The sequence below is a fragment of the Leptopilina heterotoma genome, unplaced genomic scaffold (genome assembly GCF_015476425.1).
Source record: "Leptopilina heterotoma isolate Lh14 unplaced genomic scaffold, ASM1547642v1 Lhet_169, whole genome shotgun sequence".
NCBI classification, from domain to species: Eukaryota; Metazoa; Arthropoda; class Insecta; order Hymenoptera; family Figitidae; genus Leptopilina; species Leptopilina heterotoma.
In genome coordinates, this window is record NW_025110885.1 from 869,981 (window position 1) to 887,821 (window position 17,841).

A 17,841-nucleotide genomic window follows, 5' to 3' on the forward strand; every position below is an offset into this window, starting at 1 on the left:
TTCATATGTAATTCTATTACTTACAAATTTTTTATAAATTTCTTCGCATTTAAAATAAATTTTTTATATTTGAAAGAAATTAATTTTATTACTTTTAAAAATTGTTTTGAAATATCGTATTTTTGGGAAAGAATTATATTTCGAAAACTTATATTTTTTAAAATAATACTAAATTGGCATTAAATTTCAAAAAGAAAGTTTTTGTAACTAACAATGGGACATAAAATTTTTTTTACATCTGAATTAAAAATAATTTCTCGATTTTAAATTGAATTTATTGGATTTTTCAAAAATAGGTTATACAAAGTATTTAAATATTTTTTATAAATCATATTTTTTATATCAGAATTCAATTGAATTTTAATATTTAACTTCAATTTAATTTTAATACAAAAATCAATTTTTTTTTAAATTTTAATAAAATTTTTGGCAAAATTTCAATTATTTTCAAAAATTTTCCTCAATTTCATATGTAATTCTATTATTTACAAATTTTTTTATAAATTTTTTCGCAATAAATTAATTATTTTTTTAATAAATAATAAAATTTTTGACAGGGATTGAATTATTTTCATAAATAATAAAATTCTTTTTAGGAATTCAATTATTTTCATAAATAAAATTCATCGCAGAATTTCAATTATTTTTAATACAATTTTAATCGAATTCCTCGAAAAATGTAATTGTTCTTAACAATTTTATTAAAAATCGTCAAAATAAATCAAATATTTGCAAAAAATTTTGATAAAGCTCTTTACAAGAAATAAATTTTAAGAAATATTCAATATTATTCAATAAATTATTTATTTTTGCATTTAAATAATTGAATTCTCGTAGAATTTTCTAATAAAAATTGATTTAAAAATTAATTGCAGTTGAAAAAGTTTAATTGAATTTTTTTCTGTAATTATTTCAAGTGTTTATTTTTTATTACGTATTCAATTGAAGAATTTCTGAATAATTGAAATTACGTAAAATTGAATTTTAAAAAAATGTTTTTGAAAATTGTCCACTCCGACTCGGAGTAATCAATATCTTCATGTTTTATAATAAATATTCTTATAAATTGTTAAATTTCAAAAAGGTTTGAATTTGAATCTTTTGAAGAATTTTAATTACTATGGAAAAATAATAATGATTAAATATTTAAATTTAGAAAAGAAGTTATTGATGTTTTCGAATAATTTTACAATCGTTTTTAACAAAAAAAATTTTATAAATATTTTTTCCAAAAATAAATTTTAAATTTCTTAAAGAAAATTTGATTTATAACCTTTTTTTTTTACTTAAAACTTGTACTTTATTTATGAATTGTAATTAAGAAGCAGAAAATGTGCAAAATATTTTTTACTTTCTAATTTTAATTTTCCAGCAACTTTTTAATTTTTAGAAAAAAGGAATAATTTCGATTTGTCAAACAATTAAGTTCTTCATATTAGAAAAAGGATAATATTTTGCAGGATTTACATTTTGTTAATTACCTAAAACGTTTGTTAGAAAATGCTATTTTTTTAGAAACAAAGAAATGATGAATAATAACATTAATAATTTTTTTAGATTAATAAAAATATTTTTGAATTATTTGAAAAATAAAGATAATATTATTAAATTAAAAAAAAGGAAAAAAAATGTAAAGAAAAAAGAGGACTGAAGTAAATAAAAAATTGTGGGGAAAATAAAATATAAAATAAAGGATGCAATTTCAATGTAATAAAAATAAAATAAATAAAAATAAATAAAAATAAATAAAAATAAAATAAATAAAAATTTTTTAATAAGGAAACAAGAAGTAAAGAAAAGAATTTTGGGAGTGAACAGAAATTGTTTTTAAAACGATATAGGTACCAATTTAAGGGAATGAAATGTATTTCTGTTGAACACAATTGACGACAAAAGTATATGACTGCTTGTGTTTATGGTTAAACGATTGGTGAATTGAATATCGCTAAAGGGTACGTTTACGTTGTACCATAAACATAAATCAACATAACATGAAACAGATAGGGACAGAGGCAGAACAGTTGTAGGCGTTATCAATGCTAAACACGCACGTAAAAACTGTCAGGTGTGATACGATGCGTGATTCATTGGGACAATTAATTTCCAGTACTCGTAACCGATTGTACCAATAGCCAAAATACTTTGCTTTCTCTCTACTGCATATATCGTATTATTATTATTAGTTCGCCAAAATATCAAACAAACCACAAACATTCAATTTTCAAATTAGTTACAAATTATTAATTGGTACATTTTATTTTACTATTTGAATTTAATTTTCTTTTTTATTATTTCAATTCAAGTTTGTTTCAATTTTCTGGTCAAAATATATCAAACCACAAACATTCAATTCAAAATTAGTTATAATTTTGAATTGTTACATTTTATTTTACTATTTTTTAATTGAATTTTTTTTCTGATAATTTGAATTAAATTTTTTGGTCAAAAACCATAAAATTTTCTTTCCCAATTAAAAAAATTCGATAAGTTTTTGTAATTAATAATGGGACGTAAAATTTCTTTTACATCTGAATTAAAAATATTTTCCATATTTTGAATTGAATTTACTGGATTTTTCAAAACTAGGTTATTCGAAGTATTTAAATATTAATTATAAATCATATTTTTTATATCGAAATTCATTTGAATTTTAATATTTAACTTCAATTTAATTTTAATACCTATTTTTATTTAATTTAATTTAAATATTTTGATTTAATTTTATTTCAAAATATTAATTTTATTTGTTTTCAATATTAAATATTTTTATTAATAGGTATTTAATTTAATTTAAACATCTTATTTTAATTAATTCTATTTACGAATTTCAATAAATTATGATTATTTTCGAGTTTAATTTTTAATTGCTGAAGAGAACATTTTTGTATTTAAATTTAAAATTATAATTTCAAAAAACAGTATCCACAAGAATTGAGCGAATTCTCTTATTAAAAATTCAGAAACAATATCAGATTTACATTTTTTAGAAATTGATTCAAATGAGATAAGTTCGAGTGGCTCTTTCGAAACTGCAACTGGGTCAAAGACATAAGTTTTGCAAAAACTCCGATAATTTATAAAATCTTCCTTTAGTTTTTTTTTTCTAGAAAAGAAAGAAACTATTCCGCATTGAATTATCAGTTTTACGCTAAAATAATATTCTGAATTCTTTTTTAAGTATAGAAAAAATTTATTCGAATAATAAACCAAAAACAAAATAAAACAGAAAAGAAAAATTAATGAGTTAAATAAATAATAATAAATAAGAAAATAAAAATAAAGTAACAATTAGAAAAAAAAATAAAATAGAAAATTTGAAACATAATTAAAAATATTATTATAATTAAATGTAATAATTTAAATAGTCAGTGAAAAAAAATATTTTTCTAAACCAGATAAAATATTTTAAAGAACTTTTTCGAGTGAGTCCCTTAAACAGTTTATCTTTTCAACTCTATAAAATAAAACGTTCGTGTAAAATTGAGTAGTCAAGACACATTGCACGAGAGAATAAAAAAGAATTTCATTCATTTTCATTAGCAAGAGGGTTTAACGAGATTAGAAAGAAAACCTTTTCTTGAGTTAAGAATCTTTTGCTCTTAAAAAAAAGCAAGAAAAAAAAATTGTTTCTAAAATCCGAATTATTTTGCATTTTTTTTTATTTTTTGCAGAATTGAATTAAAATGTTCCTGCTTGTTCATCAGTAAGCCATGTAGTGGGCCTATTCAACAGCTTTTCTACATTTAGTTTGCCAAGCACGTGCCGAACAAGAGTTTCTCTTTTGAAAACCAAGAATTTCGAATAAATGCGTATTTTGTCCCAAGCAGTTTGACATTCGATGACACGACTTCCGCTTGGGAATAGAAAATCAATTTTCCATCGATGAAAATATAATATCAATCAAATACAATTCACTAAAGGAACGATATATGCAACTTCAATTTTACACGAGAGCGTGAATTTTCTTTTTTCTTTTTTTTTATTATTTCTTTTGTCACAATTTATGAAATTTTCATATTCGAAAATGATTTTAAAGGATTCGATTCGATACAAGTGATACGTGATTATTAATAATTGAGTTTTTTTCGAATTTTTCTTTTTGAAAGTCTTTTTAAAATTTTTTTACATTTGATAAAAAATTTTCTTCTCTATTATTGTTATTTGTAAATTTTTATTGTTTTCTCTATTTTTGTATTTTTTTTTATTAATTCTAAAGCAGGCATCGAACTCATCTGCTAAAATCTATTATTTACTACTTTTTTTTTAAATTTGTTACTATTTGGATAGTTTTTTTTTTAGATTTGTGACACTAAAACTACTTGTTTTTAGAATTTATACTACTTTCAATTTTCTAATAATTGAAATAAAGAAATTATTTTCAAAAACTTCAATTTAAAGTCTTTGGAAAAATTCAATTATTGTCAAAAAAAATTTTGAAATTCAATTATTTTCAATTCATAAAAAATTTCCCAAGCGATTCAATTATTTTTATGAATTATAAAATTTTTCTGAGGAATTCAATTATTTTCGAAAATTTTAATAACATTCGTTGCAAGCATTCAATTATTTTCAAATAATAAAATTTTCACATGAATTCCATTATTTAAAATACAATTTTCATAACATTTTTCGAAAAAAATCAATTATTTAAAAAGATTTTTTATTAAAATCTTCGCAAGAATTCAATTATTTATAAAAAATATTTAACATAGTTCTTCGCAAGAATGTAATTATTTAAAAAGATTTTTATAAAATTCTTCGCAAGAATTCAATTATTTTTATGAATAATAAAATTATTCTCAGGAATTCAATTACTTTCAAAAATTTTAAATAAAATTCTTTGCAAGAATTCAATTATTTAAAAAAATTTTGACATAATTTATCTATTAGAATTCAATAATGATTTTTTAATAATAATGAATTTTTTTTAAAAAAAATTGAAAAATAAATAGCAAAAATAATAAAATTACAATCAGAAAAATTAATTTAAAAAAAAATTATAATTAGAAAAAGAATTGATAATAACAATAATAATAATAAAAAAATAATACCTAAAAATAAAATTATAATCAGGAAAATAATTGAAAACTAATAAAAATAAAATTACAATTAGAAAAATAATTGAAAAATAATAATAAAATTACAAATGGAAAAAAACTGCAAAATTCGGGAAATACTTTTTGGGAAAAATTTGCATATAGTTGAAAAAGGAGAAGACTGTTCAAATCTTTAATGCGCCTTTATACGTACTGCACCATATTGCGGACAAGGTAGGCGGGTTGCCTCCTCTTAGGAACTAAAGATCGAAATCTTCCTGATTCGAATGAATTAGTTGGGAAATTACGTTTATAAACTTGCTCTACATTTTTACCCACACAGACAAAAAAAAAAAAACTACTCTCTTTCTCACGATATTTTTTCTCTTTTCTCAATGAGAGAAATTTACGTGAATTTTTTTTCTACATTTTCGCTTAAATAATAATTATTATTATTGAATAAACTAACAATTTTTTTTTATTATATAATTTATCAACGGTTAATATTTTTTTACTTAAAAGTATTATTTAAAAAAAAGATATTAATTTAGGGAAGAAAGATTTGACTATTTTTTTATCTTTTGGGTATATAAAAATATTTTCTTCGATTGTATATAAGAATATGTCATTTGGAACACTGAGAGGGAAGGATATTGTATAGAAGTGTGATTTTTTTTGGAAACTTAGTACAACTATAAAAGTTATTTTATACGTTGGGGCCAAGTGTCAAGAGAGTAACTTTACGAGAACATTGCATTTTCCCGAGGGAAACTGAGAAGTCCTGTCTTCAAGTTATGTGGTCCAGTGGGACGCTTCAAACTAGTTTCTACAAGTTCTGTCAATCTATAATTGAATTATGTGTCTGGTACATCATTGATCTTGAGAATTGACATCTCATCTATTAAGACAATTTGAATCTAAACAAGTTTAATTAAGGGAAAAATAATTTTCCAAATTTATTCACGAATTCAAAGTATAAATTTAAAATTAATCACGTAAACTATTAATGTTCAGTCGATTTGTCTGACTAAAACTAAATTTTACTACTGAAAAACTAAAAAAATTTGTTTACTCTCCAACTGAATTTTACTACTAAAATCCTAATTACAATAATTTCAAGAAAGTTTGTCTGACTATAGGATTCTTTTACTACTGCAAGAGATGTGACAAAATTAGTCGAAAAATTGTCTCACTAAAAGTGAATTTTACTAATGATAAATAAAATCCTACTGCAATAAAATTGTTACTATATTGAAACTAAAAATAATTCTAAAGACTAATTTTTTTTTTGCGAAAAAATATGTCTGACTAAAGAATTAATTTACAACTTACAGGAAAGTAAAAAAATTAGTCGAATAGATGTCTGACTAAAACCGATCTTTACTACTGATAAACAAAAAATTCTATATCAATAAAATTGTTATTTCTAAAACTGTAAATAATTCAAAAAACACGTTCGACTAAAAAGTTGTTTGTTTACTTATAGTAAATTAAGAAAAATAGTAAAATATTTGTCTGACTAAAACAGACTTTTTCTACTAATATCCAAAATTTTGCATCAATAAAAATTGTTACTACAGTAACTGTAAATAATTCTAAAGACCAAAAAAAAAACATGTCTGACTAAAAAAATCTTTTACTACTTCCAGTGACAAAAGAAAAATAGACGAAAATTCGTCCGACTAAACCCGAGTTTTACTACTAATATTCTAAAATTGCTTCTAAGAAAAATAATATTTTCCTACTTGAAATTATAGTGAAATTAATTCCAAAAAAATAGTCTAATTTCGTAATTCTTTTTCCTACTGATAAGAATAAAATACAAAATTCAATAAAGTTTTTGTCTGTCTGAAATCGACTTTTACTACTGATATTAAGACTTTACGAGAGAAAACTGAGTATAAAAATTTAAGTTCGCTTTAAATACTGATAAAAAAAAGTGAAATAGAATCTAGAAGATTGTCTGACTGAAACTGACATTTACTACTGTCATTAAAATTCTAAAAATGAAAAATGTACTTCAAGCTTAAAATTTACTTTTACACTGGAAAAATGAAAGAGAATTTCAAACAGCGTCTGATTGAAATTGACTTTTACTACTTAATTTTTAAAATTTCGCTGAATTTTAGTTTTTTTTTTTTAATGAAAATCACTTTTACTTGTAATATCGAAACCGAAAGAAATTAAAAAATTTGTATGTCTGATCGAAATTGACTTCTACTACTGAAGATGATAATTTATCATAAAAATTCTTTAAATTTCTGCAGATATCAAATTGTGACAAAAAACGAAACAAAAGTGTTGTGAAGCAACGTTTTGATTCGTTTTTTGTCTCAATTTGATATCTGCAGAAAAACTGCGATTAAATAATTAAAAAAAAAAATCATTGACTAGACAGTTGTTTTTTAAAGTATCAAATTGATACTAAAGTTCATAAAATTGTTGCTAAAAATTTGAATCAATTTTTTATTTGATCCACATTTTTGGTAGCAATTCGTTGCAATTTAATACATTCAAGTTAGCAGTTTAATTAAATTATTTGCTTATTAAAAATAATTGTAAATCATTTGATATTAAATAATTAAAAAATCATTTAATATTAAATAATTAAAAATCATTTAATATTAAATAATTAAAAATCATTTAATATTAAATAATAAAAAATCATTTAATATCAAATATTCATAAAATTAGAAATATTTAAATAAATATTTAACAAACAAGTAAAATTTCTCCAAGCAAATATAATTATAATCTCTCTTAAATAATCCTACCTTCAGAGTCTGACGTGTCCGATAATGGCGGTTCATTAGCGATGTATTGACGACCACTAAGTAAATTATTCTCCACAACGGGTCGTTTGTCTTCAAGTTGACGTCTAAAACCTCGATGATCGTCCTGTAACATTAATTAGAAGGGAAAAAAAATTTAAAAACACGTTAAACTTGACGTTACATTCTGTTTTTGTTTTTTTTTAAATCTTGAATTTTTTAAGAAGAAATCTTTTTTAATAAAAAGAAAATCTTCACTACTCTGGGTGCACTCGTTTCTTTCTTCAAACATCGTGTAAAATTTAAAGTGTCTCTGAAAGTAAATGCTTTCCGTAAACTCTAAAGGCATCCTTCCTTCTTTTTTTTCTTTCTTTTTTTTTTTTTTTTTTTTTAAAGAAGAGGGGACATTTAGAATTATCGTGAAACGACCTAGGCATATGTAATTAGATTTAAGGCTAGAATTTCTGTAAAGAAAGTAGCGAACTGAAAAGGTTAAGTGGATAAAGCACATCATTTATACTATATTTCATGCCTCTTAGAGATGAGAAGTTAATATATTTTTTTTCCTTGCAAAAAGAAAAAAATTATCTTTTGAGAAATGTATTTTTTTATTTGTAAAAAGGAGAAAAATGATGGAAATTTTACGAGAGAGTAATTAAATAATTTTTTTGAAATTATTATATGGGAAGAAAAAAATTAGTCAAATGGGAAATTTTTCATTAACGTAATTTTTTCTCTATTTTTCTTTTTTTTTATTGTAACTATATTCTCCGATTGTTCTGTATTTCTAATTAGTAGTCATGAAATTTTTCAATCAGACGTGTTTTAAAAATTATTTACAAATAAAATTAACAATTTTATTAACAATTTTAGTTCAAGTATTTTTCCTTATTAGTAGTAAAAGTCTGTGTTAGTCAAACAAATTTTTGACAAATTTTTCTTTGTTGTAAGTAGTAAAATAATTCTTTGGTCAGATAAAATTTTCTTAGAAGTATTATATTCATTTATAAAATTTAAATTGATTGTAAACAAATTTTTTGTTTGTCAGTAGGAAACATTAGTTTTTGTCAGACAAATATTTTCCGATTTTTCTAAATTTTCAATTAAATCAATAAAGTAATCAAAGATATTTCCAGTCAAACATGCTTTTAGAAATTTATAGTATAACTTCGAGAAAGTTTTTTAAGAACGGAATTATTAATAAAATGGGAATTTCATTTAAAATTCTTTTTTTGAATTTAAAATTTGGATTTTTTGAAAACTTTAAAATTTTAAATAATTGCTATGAAAAATTCTGAAGAAATTTTTTGACAAATTATTTTTCAAATTTTATTGAAATATTTTGAAATTTAATTTAAAAATTTTCGCATAATTGAAATTTAGTGAAATTGAATTATAAATAAATAGATTTCATAATTATTTTAGATTAACTTTCTTTTTTTTGTTTAAATAATTTGAATTCTTAAACAACTTTCTCAAAATATATTAAAAATAATTGATTTAGAAAAGAATTTTAGTTAAATATTTTAAAATTAATTGAATTTCTAATTTTAAAAAATTAAAATTTTATATAATTATAATTAAAAATTCTGAAGAAGTTATTTTTTTCGAAAAATTTTTATTTAGCTCGTTTTAAAATTATTAAAATTTTTACAGACATATTTAATTGAAAAATTTTCCACTTTTTTTTTTGTTTAAATAATTTGTATTCCCAAAGAACTTTCTCAAAAATTATTAAAAATAATTTATTTAGAGAAGAATTTTAGTTAAATATTTTTTAAATAATTGAATTCTAAAAGTTATGCGGTGACAACATTTAAAAATAATTGAATTTCAAAAGGTTTCAATTTTTAAATTTTAGAAAATTAAAATTTCTAAATAATTACAATTAAAAATTCTGAATATGTTAATTTTTTAAAAAATATTTATTCACATTATTTGGAAATTGTTTTAAATTTCGTAAAATGGAATTGTAAACAAGTGGATTTCAGTGTTTTTTTAAGATGAATTTTCCTTGTTTCTTCAAATAATTGAAATCTCAAAGAATTTTTTAAAAAAATTATTAATAAAAATTTAAAATAATTGATAATAATTAAACTAGAGAAGAATTTTTAGTGAAAATTCTAGAAAATAATTGAATTGAAATCAATAGAGAATAAAAATACTTTTGGAAAAGTTACTTAAGTTTGAATAAAATTAACTTCTTTGGTCAAGGAAAAAGTTATAAATTCTGTCTGAAAATCAGGGAAATGATAAATTAGTAGAAATTACTATTTAGTAGTAAAGTTTACTAATTAAAAAGCAAAAAGTCAGTTACTAATTCAAATTAATGAACATTTTTACTAATTCAAATTTAGAAAGTCTTTTCCTAATTTCGAAACTTTTAGTAGTAAAATTCATTTGCATTCAGACATTTTTTCCAATTTCTACTATTTTTTATTCCCTTTCACTACAAGTTTCTATTTTTCCTATAAATACCAAAAAAAAACAAATTTCTTCAGAAAAAATTCCAGTAGTAAAATTCATTTTCAGTCAGACATTGTTTCCATTTTCCACTATTTCACTATTTTTTATTCCCTTTCACTACAAGTTTTAATTTTTCCTATAAATAACAAAAGAAAAATATTCTTCAGAAAAAATCTCTTTTGTAAAATTATTTTTAAAAAAAGACTAATTTTCAGATCCAGATAATTATAAATTTATTCTGAGGAAGAAAATTTTACGATGGCACATAACATTCGAGATAACTAACTATAGAAGATAAAATACAAATAAGGTTACAAATGTTAACAGTAACGTGAGTAATGAGAGAAAGGCAAGTCCAGGTAATTAAATTGGAATTTAACGTAGAGCAGCTTTTTGAGAGCCTATATGACATGTAAGTATAAGGGAAAAGAGAGAAAGAAGGAGAGAGTGAGAGAGCTTTATCGTCAAGAGTATTATAGCCCCGAACGCATTAAACGATCTAATATAAAGCGTAATGACATCGTAACTGTTGAAGAAAGATACGAAGAATTTCTGAAACGACGTAGTTGCTGTTATTCACCTTTGCGAGAGAAAAGCACCCTGTGAACGTTTACATTGCCTAGCAGATTCGCGAGCGGCAAAGTGAGAGTGCTCTTTCGAAGCGACTGGCGAACATAAATTTTCCAGATTCATTTCATTCGCCGCAGGTGCGAACGTGAACGAGGAGTCAATCAAGAATACGTTCTTCAACCCTTTCTACTTCAAACCCCCTTCGTCCCCACACACCCATCACCTGCTCTGATACTCACGAAATTGTCCCCAGCTTTCTCGCTTTTGCTCGTAAACGAAACTATTTTCATCCTTTTGTATAATACTCAATTTTTTAAGAAGAAAAGAATTTTATCCTTTTTCAATTGTTTCCTTTTTTTCTGAATTGTAACAGGGACATTCGTTTGGTTTCTAAATAGTTTCCTCAAAAAGTTTAGTTTTTTCTTGAAAGCCTTCAAGTTCCATAAAAATAGTTTTGGATTCATTTTCGTATTTTTAAGGAATTGAATTTTTTTTTGACTCACCGCAAAAAAGGCTTTTAGTTTCAGACAATCCCTCTAATTTTAGAAATTTAGTATTTGTCTGACTAAAACCGACCTTTACTACTGACGAACTATTTTTTCCCCACTGAAACTGTATTTTAGTATTAAAATTACAAGCATTTCTAAAAAAATATGTCTGACTAAAGAATACTTTTACTACTGACAGGGGTATAACAAATTAGTAAATTTGTCTGACTAAACCCGACTTTTACTACTGACGAACTATTTTTCATTCACTGAAACTTCAGTTTAGTATTAAAATTAAAATTATAAGTATTCGTAAAAATATGTCTGACTAAAGAATTCTTTTACTACTTATAGAAAAGTAACGCAACTATTTAAATAATTGTCTGATCAAAGTCCAATTGTACTACTGAAAAACTAATAATTTTTTAACACTCAATCTACTGAAATTTATAATTTTATAAATTTATATATTTTTACTACTGAAATTATAATTAGAATAATTTCAAAAAAGTATGTCTGACTAAAAAATTATTTTCTACTGACAGGGATGTGGAAAAATTAGTCGAAAAAATGTCTGACTAAAAGTGGGGCTTACTACTGGGAAACTAAAAATTTGTTTCCACTCAAACTGACTTTTACTACTGAAATTCTAATTTCAATAACTTTAAATAAATATGTCTGACCAAAGAATTTTTCTACTACTAAAAAGGAGTGTCAAAATTAGTCGAATAATTGTTTGACTAAAATCGAATTTTACTACTGATAAACAAAATTCTACTGCAGTTAAATTGTTACTACACTGAAAGTAAAAGTAATTCCAAAGACTAAATTTTTTTGCAAATAAATATGTCTGCCTAAAGAATTAATTTACTACTTAAGGAAAAGTAACAAAATTAGTCGAATAATTGTCTGACGGAAACCGACCTTTACTACTGATATACAAAAAGATTTTTTTTCTACTTATTGTGAATTAGGAAAAATAGTCAAATATTTGTCTGACTAAAACCGACTTTTCTACTTTTTCTCGTTCTATTTCCAAGAAAAAATGATAATTTCGTTAAAAATCGTAATTAACAAATAGAAATTAAGAAAAATTTTTTTCTTTTTTAAAAAGAAAGTTTAAAATTTTGCAAAAATTGTGATTGATAACATTTTTTTTCTCTTTATTTCTGAGCAAAACTTGGAATTTTGTTTAAATAATTGTAATAGAGTAATTGAAATGGTGCGCAAATTATTTCCATTTTTCTCCATGAAAAACAGAATTTTATCGAAATGTTTAGATCAGCAGTAGGAATGAAACTATTTAATAATTTTTTTTAGATTAATAAAAATGTTTTTAAATTAATTAAAAAATAAAAATAATTACAATTTTGAATTAATTATAAAATAAAAATAATTATAACATAATAATATAATATACAATCTATCTAAAGATAACAAAAAACAAAAGTATAAACAAAAGACAACTTCAGAGTGTGAGGAACAGAAAAAGTGAATGAAAGAAAGAACATTTAAATTATTATAGTTAATAATTAATAATTAAACTAAGAAATTATTAATTTTCGACTACAAATTAAAAACGAAAATAATCAGTACAAATAGAACTTTTCTGAAAGAGATGATTTTAAAACAAGAGGATTTGATTATTATCTGATTTAGGTGAATGCTGATAAATCATTTGAGCCTTCAACAATCTAAATATATCGACAATGTCACGATGCATAAAGGACTAGTGTGCAGTTTAATCCTGATTAGCAGGTCCATGTTACCTGGCACGCATCCCTTACTGTTCGATAACCCTGAGTGTATGGAGGAGATAAGGTACATTTAGCAACATAAGCTCTCGATGTTATCACAAGATAATTGCCGATCTAAATAGAATTTTATTACAAAATTAATTCGATTAAATTATTAGCGAAATTCATTTTAATAAAATCAATTTTCTTCCTTTATTTAATGTATTTAATCTTCTTATATCGATAATTATCCGTCTGACTGTATTTTGCTTTTACTACTGAATAATACAATGTAATACAAATTTTTTCTTTTTTTTCTAATTTTACTACTGAGAAATTAAAATTAAAATGTAATGTCTGACGAAAATTGATTTTTACTACTGACGCTCAAGTTTTCTTTCACTAAAACTGCATTTTAGTATTTAAACTATAATTACAAGCATTTGTAAAATTAAAACAAGCATTTTAAAATATGTCTGACTAAAGCATTCTTTTACTACTGACAGGGATGTACCAAAAAATAATAGAAAATTTGTCTGACTAAATCCGACTTTTACTACTAACTATTTTTCATTTACTGATTTACTCCATTTTAGTATTAAAATTACAATTACAAGCATTTCTTAAAAATATGTCTGACTAAAGCATTCTTTTACTACTTATTAAGGACTGAGAAAATTAGATTGAAATTTGTCTGACAAAATATGACTTTTACTACTGGTGAACTATAATTATATTTGAATAAAATTGATAATTAAAATCAATTCAACAAAAATTGCCTTTTATTACTTAAGTTACAAATTAAGATAATTCCAAAAAGTGTCGTGTTTAAGGAATTCTATTATTTCTTCTGACTGGAAAGATACAAGTTTTCGATAGAGTTTTGTCTGTCTAAAATTGACTTTTACTACTGATATTAAGCCTTTACGAGATAAAACTGAGTATAAAAAGTTAAGTTCGCTTTAAATATTGATAAAAAAAAAGTGAAAGAGAATCTTGAGCGTTGTCTGACTGAAACCGACATTTACTACTGCTATTAAAATTCTAAAAATAGAAAATGTTCTTTAGGTTTAAAATTTACTTTTATAAAAAATAATGAACAATTCTAAACCCCGTCTGACGAAAATTGACTTTTACTACTTAATATCAAAATTCTGACTTTTTTCAGTTTCATTGCCAACCACTTTTATAGTTGTAATAACTAAAGACCCCCAAACGGTAAAAAGATTCCAAGTCTGATCGAAATTGACTTTTACTACTGAAACGAAGAATGCAGAACTAACTCATTTTAATTTATCGTCACTATTAAATTTTTTAAATTCCATATTCAAATAATTGTTTAATGCAATTAAAAAAATTCCAAATTTTCGTTTATTAATTCTTTTTGTTAATTCTGCGAAATGTTAGAATTGAAATAATTTCCGGTGAATTTAATTTTAAGTAGTCGTACCTGTTGTTTTTGTAATGCTGCCATTTCACCGCAGACAGGTCCTAATCCGGTAAGCTCGGTATCCTTTCTTATTACCCATTCGATAAGCTCGCGCAACGACAGTAAAAGCGCGTTCCAATGTTCTGTGTTGCTCTCCAATCGATTTCTGAAAATAGACACATTCTAAATTATTATACTGCTCAGTCCAAGAGATATTTGACAATTTTCTCATTAATTATTCAATGTACAAATGGAATTGCAGATAATTTCATTTTACACTCTCCGTCTCTCTCTCTCTCTCTTTTTCTCTCTCAGTCTTTCGATGTAAAATTTAAAATTTAATTTCCATCAATAATTCAAGAAATATCGTGAAATTGGTTAATGATTTTATTTCTCCAATAAGTTAACAATTGATAAATTTTTAAAAATAATTATATTATTGATATAATTAAATTATTAGTTCATCAAAATTAAAAAGTATACTCTCAATTTTTGAAAATTGTGAAAAAAATAATTTCAATATAGTAATGTCAGAATCAGGTAATGTGGACAAATAAGACATAAATTGAACGGAAACGGGGGGTTTTTTTTTTATGTACAAGTTGTACATTGAGAGAAATTCCAAGATTTAATGAAAAAAGGAGCAGAAAAGGATATACTGGATGGGGATTTAGATTTATATTTTTGTCAAGTTGTATCGTTTCCTTTCCTTTGTCACTAAACTTCCATGGAGAATGGCGCTTCCTATCGCCAAGAAACAGGCTTGTATATCCCGGATATATTGAAGTTATTGTAGACTCGATGAAAGTCTCCTAGAATTTCTCTCTCTCTCTCTCTCTAAGAAATACTTGACGTACTTCTGAAATTACTTTTACAAATAAAAACCAATTTCGTTTAAGTAAAACAAAAACTTAAAAATATAGAAAAACATTATTTTTCAACAATTGTTTTTTTTCAACAAAAAACAATTTTAATAAAATCATAATTTTTTTTGTTCTTACAAAAAAGGCAGTACTTCTTACTGTCTTTTTGAAATAAAATTACCAATTTTAAAAATATTAGAATTTAAAAATTTTCTAATTTAAATTATTGTTGAAAACACTAAAAAAAATTCAATTTTGGAGAAATTACAAATAATTGCAGAAATTCAATTATAAAATTCAACTATGTTCGAAATTTGAAAAAAAATTCTAGTAAAAATCCAAATTATCTTTATAAATAACAAAATTCTTCTTCAAAGTTCAATTATTTTCATAAATGTCAAAAGAATTCTTGTCCTAATTTCAATTATTTTCTAAAATAAAATGCATTTTTCTAATTTCAATGATTTACAATATCTACCATTTTAATAAAATTTCCCCAAAAGAATTCAATTCTTTTGAAAATTTTTTAATAAAATTGTATGCAAACATTTTATTATTTTCATAAATAATAATAATTTCACAAGAATTCAATTATTTTCATTATTTTGATGAATTCAATTATTAAAAAAAAAAATTTAATATAATTAAATGCAAACATTTAATTATTTTTATAAATAATAAAAATTTCACAGAAATTCAATTATTTTCATAATAATTCTTTTTCTAAAACAAAATATTAATTTTGTTAAAAAAATTGTGATTCATAAAGAAAAATAATGCAAAATAAATAAATTTTCTATTTCTTAATCACAGTTGTTTAACAATTTTCTAATTTTATTTAAAAGTAAAGAACAAAAATCTGCATAATTTAAATTTGACAAAACATAATATTTAACAAAATTTTAGTCTTTCAATGAAAAGAAGTGAAAAAAATTCTGATGATTTCTATTTGTCATTACAATTTTGAATTAATAATAAAAATAAAAATAAAGATAATTGTAACATAATAATAAAATATACAATCTATCTTAAGTTAACAAAAAACAAAAGTATAAACAAAAGACAACTTCAGAGTGTGAGGAACAGATAAAGTGAATGAATGAAAGAACATTCAAATTATTACAGTTAATTAATTAATAATTAATTAATTTAAAAATAATAAAATTAAAACAATTGTTTAAAAATACGAAAATTAAAAAAATTAGTTAAGAATAATTAATTAAAAAATAGTTCAGAATACTCAAAATAAAAAAATTAGAAAATAATATTCAAACTATAAAAATGAGTAGAAAAGAAACAGAAAAAATTTGTTGACAAAACTCTCATTCAAAAATTACCTAAGAATACTAAAATTAAACATTTATTTTCAAATATTGAAAAAAAAGAATTAAGACTACTTAAATTAATACCTATAATAATTAAGAATAAGTACTGAAAATTAAAAAATTAGTTAAGACTAATTAATAATAAATAATAATAACAACTAATAAGAAAATATTAGTTGAAAATACTCGAAAAAAATATTTGTTGACAAAACTTAAATTAAAAAATTGCCTTAAAAATTTAAAATACAGAAATAAAAAGTTTACATTAAATACTGAAAATTTTAAAATATTCCAATAAAAAAAATAAACATTTCTAATCATAAAAAAATCCATTTTTTTATAATATAATAAATAAATAAAAAGTACTATTTGCTAATAATAAAAATATTCACCTAATGAACAAAGAGACTATTTTTGAAATTTCAAAGTTTATGAATCTAAATAATAAATTTAAAAATAGAAAATATATTCTAAATGTGAAAAAGAGTGTATATGTTGAGAGTAAAATTTAGAGAATTAAAGAAAAAAATTTCCAACTCTGAAAGATTTTTATTCCTTTTCGCAAAAAAAAATTTCTTTTACCTCTAAAATTAATTGCCACTAAATAGTTAACCGATTTTATGGTTCAATTTTAAACAATTTCGCCTGGTCGCGCTCTTGTTTTGTGTTTGGAATAGCCACTAGTAAATTGTCCTCAAGTTAAATTATATTCCGCGCTAACCTCGTAGAAATTCTATTTCCTCGTATAGCTTAAACGAAACGTGATTATGGAAAATTTCACCCAGAGAAAAGCAATTTTTGTCCTCTCGAAGACAAATACCTAAATTTCAGAATACAATGAAAAAAAAAAAATTCTTCACTAACATAAATTTATAGTCTCTTAGTTTTTTACCTGATTTCTTACATTTTTGTATTTTTAAAAATTTAATATAGAAGAAATGACAATAAATTTAAATAGTAAACACATTAGTGTTTACTATTTTAGTTTGAAAGTCCATTTTTTTCGGGGGCTGTTTTAAAGTAAATTTATTTTTTAAATTGTTTCGCAGTTGTGAATAAAATTTGATTTCCTTTGTTTTTTTTTTTTTGTTAAAATTAGTTTGCATAAATCTTGTCCAAGCGAGCGTCTATATAAAAGAAAAATTACAACTGTTAAT

The 17,841-nt window shown here is 22.7% G+C and overlaps 1 protein-coding gene across 8 annotated transcripts in view; it reads right to left on the bottom strand.

Moving 5' to 3' along the window:
- LOC122499558 (dystrophin, isoforms A/C/F/G/H-like) overlaps positions 1 to 17,841 on the bottom strand; it is a 557,697-nt gene that overhangs the window by 100,796 nt on the left and 439,060 nt on the right. For all 8 annotated transcript variants that reach the window (XM_043607986.1, XM_043607985.1, XM_043607988.1 and 5 more), the window contains 2 exons: positions 14,518 to 14,662; positions 7,811 to 7,934 (listed from right to left, as the gene is read on the bottom strand). In XM_043607986.1, the coding sequence (XP_043463921.1) occupies positions 7,811 to 7,934; positions 14,518 to 14,662 (269 nt within the window). The remainder of the gene's footprint in view (positions 1 to 7,810; positions 7,935 to 14,517; positions 14,663 to 17,841) is intronic.